Below are 11,205 nucleotides of genomic sequence, written 5' to 3'. Positions count from 1 at the left end.
ATGGAGGTTTTCAGTTGCCCGAAACAGAAAAATATCTGATTGAAAACTTTTGAATAATCAATGCACGTTTCCAACTAATTCTTCTGTTTTAATGAAACTTGTTTTTTATCAGAACATTTCTGGTCCATAAATGATATTTCTCCTGCCTGCCCTACCCACATCGTGTGCCTTGGGAGCGGGACAGGACCAGATGGCTGTAGGTGGCAGGTCTCAAGAATGACCCATGAATGCTTGAAGGTACAATCACAGGCAACAGCTCAGAGGCAAACCACGCTCTTACGTACATCGACAAGCTGTATTCCCTGAGCAACCAGACAGAGGAGCCAAGGAAGCTGACGCCAGCTCAGAGCCGATTTCTGGTCCAGCTGGCGTCCGGCTGAACGCCGGGTTCCCACCTCCCGCCTGGCTGGGCGCCCTGCCTGCGGAGGCAGGCTCTCTCCTCATCCTCCCAGGATATCTGGGGACAAGCAAGCTGACAAGTGGAGGAGGGAGGGGGGGTCTGAACTGATGGGCGAGCACGTGAGGTGCCTCTCTCTGCAGATGGCAAAGGCAAGGATGGAGAGGGGACCAGCTTGGCCCTGATGTGGCCAGGAAGGAGGTGATGCTCGGCTTGGCAAGAGCCACATTTGCTCCGTGGGGAAGCTCTGCCCTCCCCAGCCAGGGCGAGGGGCAGCTGCACCACCATGGCTCCTTAGGGTAGGTCACCTCTGGGACTTCTCCTGTGCAAGTCCAGGACCGTGTTGTCCTCCAGACCCCTCTCTGCCTGCACGGAGCGGAGCGGAGCAGAGCAGGTCACCTGCACGGAGCGGCTGCTAGAAGGGGAGGCAGGGCAGCCCACGGCTGGTGGAGGGCGGTGCGCACCGTGCGGCGTTGGAGTCGTATTTGGAAAACACGAGGTTATTTACAGAACGTGCCTCGGTTGATAGCTGGGAACTTTTAATAGAAACGTGGTGAGTCATTGCGCTGCGCTGTGGCAGGGGCGGCAGAGGTCCTGGTGGTGCGGTTGGGTTGCTCCACTTTGCGTTGTAGTACTTCCACTCACTTTTGGGCAGCATCTGCCAAGACATCACCACTTGGTGATAACTTGAAAATAATGAAATTGAGACATTTCCCAGAAATGCATCCGCTTCCCTGCTGAGAAGAGATGTCCTTCTAGGAACGTCTCATTATGGATGGACAGCCCTCAGCTCTTCCCAGAGCATCCATCGCCTCCCTGCCAGCCCTTCCCTCTCCTCCTCAGGGACAGAGAGGAGTTTGGCAGACCTCCACGGTAGCCTGCATGTAGCCTGGTGACTTCTTCCCAGTGAGCCATCCCTGGCCGCAGCCCTTGCCCAGCCCTCAGATACCTGTGAGCTCTTACTCCCTCCCATACAATGTGGTCATTACAATTTTACCTTCTCTGCTGAGACCAGATACTCTTTTCTTCCCAGAAAAATGCAGTTTCTGCCCTCGTCCCCGGTTAACCTGCTCCTGGTCCTCAGAAGCAGTGTCTTCTTCCGCACCCTGCTCCTGGAGGCCCTCCTGCCTCAGCTTCAGGGTCACAGCCAACGTCCCCACACTTCTTTTGGCTCTCTGCATCTCCGTGACCAGCAACAATAGGCCTCACCTCACCTATCAGTAGCCATTGAAATTTACGTGTCTAACCTAAATTGATCATCTAGGGTATCCTCATAGGACCTGGAGTGCAGCAGGCACCTCCAGGAGATAACGCCCCATCTCAGCTCTTCCTTCCCTGAAACTGAGGAGGAAACTCAAGTGCTTCAGCTTCTGGGACCCTTCTTTCATGCCCACCGCTCTCTGCGCTGGTGCCTGCAGTGCTGTCACGGCTGCAGGACATGCCCTGAGCCCCCTCAGACTCTGTGCAGCTCCTACAGGACATGGAGCCCACTGGTGACGGCTCTCATCTCCTGCTACTGGGGCAGCACGGGCTGTGCAGACGTGGGAGGGAAACAGTCCAGGGCAGAGGAGACCTCAACCCCTTTTTCCCTAACCGGCCTCATGCCATCCATGCTCTTCAGCCCATTTGCACAGCTCTTGGAAGGATGCTCTCTTGCCTCCAAGCTGCTTGGGCAGGTTGGGCAATAGGGATCTGTTGACAAATGTAGGAACCTCCACAGAGGAACTTCTTACTGAGGGACGGGCATGAAAGAAGCAGAAATAGCAACCGTGACTGTTTCATATCCTGTGTCGCTGGGGAGACTCTGAATTGAAGGGGGAGCTTCACCCTTCCGGGGCTGGGGCTGCTGCTCCATTCCACCACGAGACTGCACCACCAGCAGCTTCTTCTCTGGGGGAAATTCCATCATGCCTACGCAAGCCGCGGCACGGACCTCCTCGCCCCATAAATTGGGGACTTGCTGACTGTCTCAGCACCAGAGAGAAGAGAGGCTTTCAAGCTCCACTTGCCTGCTTCAGCTTCAGCCACCACTTCTCAGCTGACATGAAGGTCTCTGTGGCCGCCCTTGCCATTCTCATCGCTGCCTTCTGCTACCAGACCTCCGCTGCGCCAAGTAAGCCTGGGCTTTCACCTTCATCTCTAAGTGGGGACAGGAGAGATGTCACTGCTGGGACAGGGTCCCTTCTGCCAGACCTTCCACCCCTGGGTCCCTTCCCCTGTCAGACCACCCTCTGGCAGGAGCTCTAGGGCCATTGGGGCTCTCTTGCCATGGGAAAGGCATAGCTCAATGCACGGCATGGGCTGTGTCAGCACCAGTTCAGGGGGGACCCAAAAGAAAAAGAATCAAAAGAAGAAGAAAACAGACCCCAGCTTTTCTCTTCCTCCTCCATGTCCTCCCCGCACCCCAAACCTGGGGGTCTGCAGCCCCAGCTCCCTGCCCCTGCTCCCCATCCCTTGCCACTGCTGATGACCATCTTTGCCCTTCACAGTTGAATCCAACCCACCGACCTCCTGCTGCTTCTCCTACACCTCCCGACAGCTGCCCCACAGCTTCGTGGTGGAGTACTATGAGACCAACAGCCAGTGCCCTCAGCCAGCCGTCGTGTAAGTCCTCTCCTCTGGGGCGGTGGTGGGCTCTCCCTTTGGACTGAGGATCCAGAGAGACAAAGACCCCTTTGCAAAAGACAGGGGATGGAGGCTGGCCCCAGGGACAGGAGGGATGGGGGGCCAAGAGGTGCAAGGTGATGCTCCATGGCTTCAGCGCACAGGATCCTGCTCCATCGCTGCCAGCGTGATGGGCGTGATGTGCTGCACACCCAAATTCTGCTGATCCTTGGGAGAGGCTGGGCTTGGGGCAAGGTTCCCCTCCATGCATTGCTCTCCCACCAGAACTAGACCTCTTTGCACCCCACAGGTTCGTCACCAAGAAGGGTCGCCAAGTCTGCGCCAACCCCGAGCAGGACTGGGTCCAGCAGTACGTGAACGACCTGGAGCTGAACTGAGGTCCCGGGACAGACCCTGCTGCCCTGCATGCCCCGGCTGCCAGGATGAGCGAGCCACGGCCAGCTGTGGGATCCATTGGAAATGCTTCAATGTCGCTTAAAGCTAGTTAGGAAAGTGAAAATGTTCCAGAATCTGACTTTAGTGTTTTGCTACTTAATTTTTATATGGGAGGGATCAGGTGCAATAACTCCACTCCAGACAAATAAGAACATTATTTAATAGATCTAATAGATCATGGAATCATAGAATCACAGACTGGTTTGGGTCGGAAGGGACCTCACAGCCCATCCAGTTCCACCCCCTGCCATGGGCAGGGACACCCTCCACTAGCCCAGGGTGCCCAAAGCCCCATCCAACCTGGCCTTGAACACTGCCAGGGAGCCAGGGGCAGCCACAGCTTCTCTGGGCAACCTGTGCCAGGGCCTCAGCACCCTCACAGGGAAGGATTTCTTCCCAACATCTCATCTAAATCTACCCTCTTTTAGCTTAAACCCACTCCCCCTTGTCCTGGCACTCCCTGCCCTTGTCACCAGCCCCTCTCCAGCTTTCCTGTAGCCCCTGCAGGGACTGGAACGGGCTCTAAGGTCTCCCCGCAGCCTTCTCTTCTCCAGGCTGAACCACCCCAACTCTCTCAGCCTGTCTCCACAGCAGAGGTGCTCCAGCCCTCGGATCATCTCTGTGGCCTCCTCTGGACTCGCTCCAACAGCTCCATGTCCTTCTTGTCCTGGGGATCCCCGAGCTGGATGCAGCACTGCAGGGGGGTGTCACCAGAGCGGGGTAGAGGGGCCCGGTCTGTGCTCACAGTCTGCAGGTTGAAGACATTGATTTCAGGGAAGTTGCTGGGCGCCGATTGCTAAGGCCAGTTCTAGTTCCATCATTGCGGCATTCATCCTTCATTAATTTGGGTGATTCTTAGTGTAATACCGTTGATACAGCATATAGCAATTGTAGCAATGATAACGTACAATGACAGGGTTATTTAGCAGTTAACAACAGACAATTTAATTTATTGGCTATTTTCACACAAAATCAAATCCCCTTGAGGTACACATCAGACTTCCCCACCCTCCCGCATCACTCACCAAGTGCACCCAGGTCCTTGAGCAAAAGCAATCCCATACATGGCTTTGCTTTTGCCTGAAGCAGGGATAACCCAGACTGTCTTCCCCAGCATATTCCTCATGTGCACTATGGGGACTTTATCTCCTTCTACAGTATGTAAAAGGTTTGATTGGGCACGGCCAGCTCGATTGATAGACCCCCTAGAGTTAACTAACCAGGTGGCCTTTGCTAAATGTGTGTCCGAGGGTCCCACCACCCATTGCTCTCAGGGTAGTTTTTAGCAGTCCATTGTATCATTCAATTTTCCCAGAGGCTGGTGCGTGATAGGGGATGTGATACACCCACTCAGTGCCATGCTCTTTGGCCCAGGTGTCTATGAAGTTGTTTCAGAAATGAGTCCTGTTGTCTGACTCAATTCCTTCTGGGGTGCCATGTCACCACAAGACTTGCTTTTCAAGACCCAGGAGCATGTTCCGGGCAGTGCCTACAGGGCAGCCCAAGGAAAAAGCCTCAGGTCAGAGATCCAGCTCACCCCACAGCATTTACATACTGAATTTGTGAGGACAGACATGAACATCAGAGAGATATGAGGTAGCAAGGCAGGAAGGAGGCTCATGGGGTGGGGTGAAGATGGGAAGAGAGAGGGCAGAGGCTGGGTGGGAGCTGTGCAGTGAGAGGAGCCTTAGGTGAGGCTGGAAGGGACGGGAGGGACGTGTGTGCCTTTGGGGAAGGAAGAAGCATATCGGTTATGTCAGGAGCCTAGATACTTCAGGAACTGCAGCCCCCAGCTCCTCAGCCCACGGTGCGGTGTGCACCCCATCAGTCATCCTGCTTCGGCACTGACTGCATCCAGCTGAAAATAGCATCCAGGGAGGAGTGGACGTGAGATGGAGTGCTGTGCCAGTGAGCAGGACCAGCCCCCCCTTCCTGAGATGCTGCTGGGAGGGAGCCCATGGCTGGGAAGTTTGGGTGGGCATCACCACCAAGGTGGCTGTCCTTTGGTGACAAGGAGCTGCTGCTGCATGCGAGGGCAGTGGCTTTGGTCACAGCCCTGACTCACCAAGCATTGCATGCCCCAGTGCCAGTGCTGGGAGCCGGGCTTCTCGTGGCCACGGTGGAGGGGAGGACACCTTGGCCATTGTGTACCAGCCAGTCCCGTATCTGAGTGTCGGAGCCCAGCAGCTTCACCCTGAGATTGGCACAAAGCTGGGTGCCCAGAGCTGCCTTCACTTCAGGGGACAGCAGGAGCAGGGGTTAGGAGTGGGGAGACCTGCAACGGGGTCACCCAAAATTACTCGAGCCTCCTCAGCCCCTCTTGGCTACAAGCCCCATCTGGCCCTATGGCACTGGTAGCAGCTCCGCCGCCTCAGGGTTTCTTGCCGAAGGACACACAGTGCAGGGTCATGCGGGGAGCACCATCCAGCCCGTGCACTGCTTGAGCCTCTTGCAATCAGCCCCACGCGCCATGGCCTTAACAACCCGGGTCCGTTCAACCACCCACAGCAGACACCTACCCTGGGCACCTCAGCTAACTCCTCAGCGCTATTCCGGGAGCCTGAGGGAGTCCTGAATTGCTCATGTCTTTCTTGATCTTGCACCCACCTACGCGTGACAGCTCAGAGGAGCCCTCAAAGTGCGTGTGAGGAATACAGCACGCTCGTTAATCCACACCCCCGGGCACGGAGGTGTGAACGAAGCCTGCACGAGCAAGGCAAAGGCAGCCGGCAGCTTTCAGCAAGCTGGCAGCTGCCTCCAAGGCCCCCAAGCAGCAGCGTGCACGTGGAGAAAGCATCCCTCACGATCTTCAGAGCTGTCGTCTTTTGCCCCAGGATACCCCAGTGCTCACGCATGGGTCACAGGGACTAATCGTGATGCTCATCCCTCGCAGAAACAGCCTCCTGCAAGGCTCAGGGAGCACCCGCTGGAGGCGAGGCGGGTGAACGCAAGAAGCAGAGGGCACCAAGCTGGAGGCAGCAGATGGAGAGGAGGCTGGGGCCCAAGAGGAGAGTGGTTTGCAGGGGGTGTTCTCTGGATTCAGACCGAGACAAGAGCAATGGTGTCAAGGGTTTCAGAATTTGTAAACTACTAAAAGAGAGACTCATCCTGAGACCAGGGTGTCATATTTACTGAATAGTTTGTGCAATGTATATAAAAGTAAATAGTTTTAAAGAAGAGATGTGTGTCTGTAGTCATTTTGTGTGTCTGTAGTCATTTTGAGGTATAATGACAGCCAGGAGAGCTGGAGGTGGAGTCTGGCATTGCACAGAAGGAGGAGCCGGGCTCTGCTGAGGGAGATACGGGTTGATGGCAACCAAGGTTCATGGTCTGATGGCTTTTATACCTCCACTTCTTCAGAGGGGACTTCGACACCCTGAAGGCAAAATGCCCATGTGCTCAGGAGTGTAAGCTCTGTGCCTTCCTCACCATCCCACACTGTGGCCCTGGCTCGCTGCAGAGAGGGGAGGCTCAGTCCTACACCCGAAACAGCTCTTCCCAGAGACACCAAGATGGGAGAGCGAGTCTTTTCTGGGGGGCCAGCACCAAGAAAGGGCATGTAAAAGTGGATGGTTTTGCACGCTGCATACAAAAGTAATGATTTCATAAAGTAGCAATATGTCCCAGACTTCTGAGGAAGACACAGAAGTCTTACACTAGAGACAGTGCCTGGCTATCACTTTCTCTGTAACAGCCAGCAGAAGGCAGAAGTGGCAACGAAGACCCAAAGGAACATTTCTGCTCAGTTCTTAGAAAGACGCAGATGACTACTCACATGCCCCTAAGATGACAAAGCATTTTCCACTTACTCGAGGAAAAAGAAAGATGTTAACATTTGTTGAGAAAACACATTTCTAAAACTGCAAGTCTGTCAATGCTTTGCAGAGAATCTTAACAGAGAACACCGTCAGTGCCTCTGGGTGACCAAACTGCCCCAGGAGTTACAGCCTAAAAAGGTGACAGTGATCTATTGACTGGTCAGGAAAACAGCTCACTGGTCACCCAGCCCCAACCCTTGGCTGTTCTGCCAGATGTGGCATCCCGAAGGATTACTGCCTTTGGTAAAACCAGACACCTTCAACAGATCAGTCCAAGGACCCAACACAGCAAGAGACTGTCTCAACTCAAAATGTCCCTGCAAAATATATGTATACGCATACCTATATGCCCATCTTCCTTCGGCATACGGAAATCAAATGGAAATGGTGTGACTGTGATTAGCCTGGCACATGCAGGTCAGCCCCTTTGGTAATAAATAACCTTATGCTGCAGTGTGAGGGTCGCCGGCTTGCTTGGAGCTGGGGAGCAGGCGCACTTACAAGGAGACCCACGTGCTCAGGTTGGAGTATGCTGAGCCATGCAGCCACCCCTTGTGGCAGAGGCGGGTGGTCCAAGCAGGATCCTGTCCTTGCTGGGCAGGATCTGTGCGGAAGCCAGAGACAGGTAGTAAATGCATTTACACCGAGGACAGGGGCAAGCTTGACTTTGCCATGACTTAAACAGAAAACCTGCTTGGAAATAGCTTTAGGAACAGCTTTAGGTTTAAGCCAGCAGGGAGCAATAAAAGCCAGAGTCCAGTGCTCCTGCCTTTTCTCTAGCTGCCCGCTGCCAACCCGTCTGGGCATTCGGGGCAGACTGGTATCTGTCCCGAGCAGTTTCGTAGCTGCAGGTCATGTGGACAGTCCTCCCAATGGAAAATTTGATGGCATATTCAGAGCTATCTCATGCCTTCAAACTTTGCTCTCCTTCCTGGGGGAGGCAGATTCATGATTTCTAGAAATGCTTTGGATTCTGCATCAGCATGAGTTCACATCCTTTCTGCTCATTCATTTCTTCCTCCTACTTGCAAGATCTCTGAACTGTTGCACTTCCTCCTGCCTCTCCTAGAAACGCTCTTCGTCCCTCCGGACGAAGGGAACATAACTCCGGTTATGGGAACATAACCCCCATTTTTAAGAAGCGTAAAAAGGAAGACCCAGGGAACTACAGGCCGGTCGGTCTCACCTCTGTGCCTGGCAAGATTATGGAGCAGACCCTCCTGGAGACTATGCTCAGGCACATGGAAGATAAGGAGATGATTGGTGACAGCCAACACAGCTTCACTAAGGCCAAATCGTGCCTGACAAAGTTGGTGGCCTTCTATGATTAGATGTCACAAAGAAATTCTTTACTGTTAGAGTGGTGAGGCACTGGAACAGGTTGCCCAGAGAGGTTGTGGATGCCCCATCCGTGGAAGTGTTTAAGACCAGGCTGGATGAGGCTTTGGGCAACGTGGTCTAGTGGAGGGTGTCCCTGCCCGCAGCAGGGGGGTTGGAACTAGATGATCTTTAAGGTCCCTTCCAACCCAAACCATTCTATGATTCTATGATTCTATGATTCTATGAATTTCTTCCCAACATCTCATCTAAATCTACCCTCTTTTAGCTTAAACCCATTCCCCCTTGTCCTGTCACTACACTTCCCGAGGAACAGTCCCTCTCCAGCTTTCCTGTAGCCCCTGCAGGGACTGGAAGGGGCTCTAAGGTCTCCCCGGAGCCTTCTCTTCTCCGGGCTGAACAACCCCAACTCTCTCAGCCTGAGGTCTCTATAGCAGAGGTGCTCCAGCATCATCTCCGTGGCCTCCTCTGGACTCGCTCCAACAGCTCCATGTCCCTCTTGTCCTGGGGACCCCCGAGCTGGACGCAGTACTGCAGGGGGGTCTCACCAGAGGGGCAGGATCCCCTCCCTCGACCTGCTGGTCACACTTCTTTTGATGCAGACCAGGACACGGTTGGCTTTCTGGGCTGCCAGCGCACATTGCCGGCTCATGTTGAGCTTCTCATCAATCGACACCCCCAAGTCCTTCTCCTCGGGGCTGCTCTCCATCCATTCTCCGCCCAGCCTGCAGTTGTGCTTGGGATTGCACTGAGCCCCCACGGGCAGGACCTTGCACTTGGCCTTGTTGAACTTCACGCAGTTCGCACAGGCCCACCTCTCCAGCCTGTCCAGGTCCCTCTGGATGGCATGGTCTGATCCCTTCCCAACCATCACCTTGCACAACAGGTTTCCCTGGCTGTCCTCACCGCTCCCCCGCTTCCAGCTGCCTCTGTTTCCAGCCCTCTGCCAACACCTCAGGCTGCGCGTCCTTTCTTCTCTTCTCAGGCTCCATAAACTCCCTCTCCAAGATCTCCATGGAGGTCAATGAGCTGCAGAGCCACTGAGACTGTTCAAGGACGAGCTGCTGCCCCAGCGTTCACACACCATTGCTGGTGTCTCACCCACACAAACTCACACTCACACTTACTCCTGGGCGCGCTTCCTCCTTCTTCAGGCTCAACCCTGGCTTCCCACAGCAGAGTCTCAGGCGTCAGATTTTATAAAATAATTAATTTAATTGAACGGTGCAGCAGCAGGATCAGCCCGGGCTGGGCTCCTCCAAGGAGAGGGACCCGGAACAAAGAAATCCTGGGACAATTACACCCCTGGGTCCCACACACCCGTCCCTCACGCGCTGCCCATGCATCCCTTAGTGCAATGGTGATTTTTGGTCGGGGGTCTTCTGACATCTCACTGCATTCCTCTTCTCTGTCCAGGCAGGCTCTTACCTTGTTGATTTGCAGTTTCAGCCGAGGGTTGGAGCCTCCTGATCTTCTGCTTTACATTCCTTCTGCACCTGCACTCGCTGGCAGAACATGGGGAACTGGAGTCCCAGACTTGGGAAAAACACTACCAAAACATCAGTGTGATATCAAAACACTTTCCCATGCTAAAAGACTAATCACAGCACTGTACCAGCTGCTACGAAAACAACTCTATCGTGGTCTAAAGGCTTCAGCAAATCTAGCTACTCATGCTCAGTGAAGCTAAGCAAATGGCACAAATCACACCATATTATAATCCTAAGAAATTTATTCCAATTAAAACTTCCTGATTTACATTAAGCAACAGCTCTTCCCTTTGTTTTTATTAAGCATCCCTGCTAACAGACAACTAATATCCCTCAACAGAGACCCATTGCCCTTCATCCTGTGAGGTGGCAAAGCTGGGACTGGGCTCTTCTAGCTGGTCTCTTCTCTCTGCCATGCAGCTCCAAAAGAAAGAGCATGCGGCCAAAGGGAGGAAGGTGGGACTCCACAAAACACAACAAAACTCAGCTGTGAGGAACTGCTATCTCAGGTCCAGCATCATTTTTCACTAGCAGACCCCTAAAGCACCATCCGGGACATCCCCAGAGAAATTGTACTGAGCATTTAAGAACGTGCTTTATCAAATCTCATTTTATTTTAATTGAATTGGTCTTTAAATAAAGCAGCTTCATTATTTCTGTCTGAAGGGCACATTCCACAGCCGATCCAGCTGGCAGTCCATGGCTGCTGGCATCGCCTCCAGCCTGTCTGCCCCCAGGGCAGTATCTCTTGCCTCCTGGCCCTGTGGACCACAGGCACTTTGGTTTGGGTAAGTAGGACTGGCTGATGCCACAGCTGAGCTTAAGGACCTGAGAGCTTTTCCTCCAGCAGCACAGTGCCAGACTGCTTGAGGGAAGAGGCTGGGTCAGCAATACAGCCTAGAGGAGAAGGGATGTCCCAGGGAATGGAGAAACCAAAGGTGACCTTTGGAGACATCAGCGGAGGCTGGGTTATTTTTCTTTCCCTGGGTTTTGCAGCCCCCAAAGTGCCCCCATTCTGGGGTGGTCAATGCACTGCTTCCCATGCTTGGAGGTTTCCCACGCACGGGGCTTGTGAGGGGAGGTGGACAGGCTGGAGCTACCA

The 11,205-nt window shown here is 53.9% G+C and overlaps 1 protein-coding gene across 1 annotated transcript; it reads left to right on the top strand.

Moving 5' to 3' along the window:
• Nucleotides 1–2,354: 2,354 nt before the first annotated feature.
• LOC129215303 (C-C motif chemokine 4 homolog) lies at nucleotides 2,355–3,536 on the top strand. Its single transcript, XM_054848125.1, has 3 exons — nucleotides 2,355–2,510; nucleotides 2,887–3,001; nucleotides 3,312–3,536. Exons 1-3 carry the CDS (start codon nucleotides 2,441–2,443, stop codon nucleotides 3,397–3,399), a joined length of 273 nt encoding a protein of 90 aa, XP_054704100.1. The 5' UTR covers nucleotides 2,355–2,440; the 3' UTR covers nucleotides 3,400–3,536.
• Nucleotides 3,537–11,205: the final 7,669 nt, after the last annotated feature.

Source organism: Grus americana, chromosome 19, assembly GCF_028858705.1.
Source record: "Grus americana isolate bGruAme1 chromosome 19, bGruAme1.mat, whole genome shotgun sequence".
In the NCBI taxonomy this organism is placed as follows: Eukaryota; Metazoa; Chordata; class Aves; order Gruiformes; family Gruidae; genus Grus; species Grus americana.
Note: the sequence above shows the minus strand (reverse complement) of the source record. Positions and strands in the feature narration are given on the sequence as shown.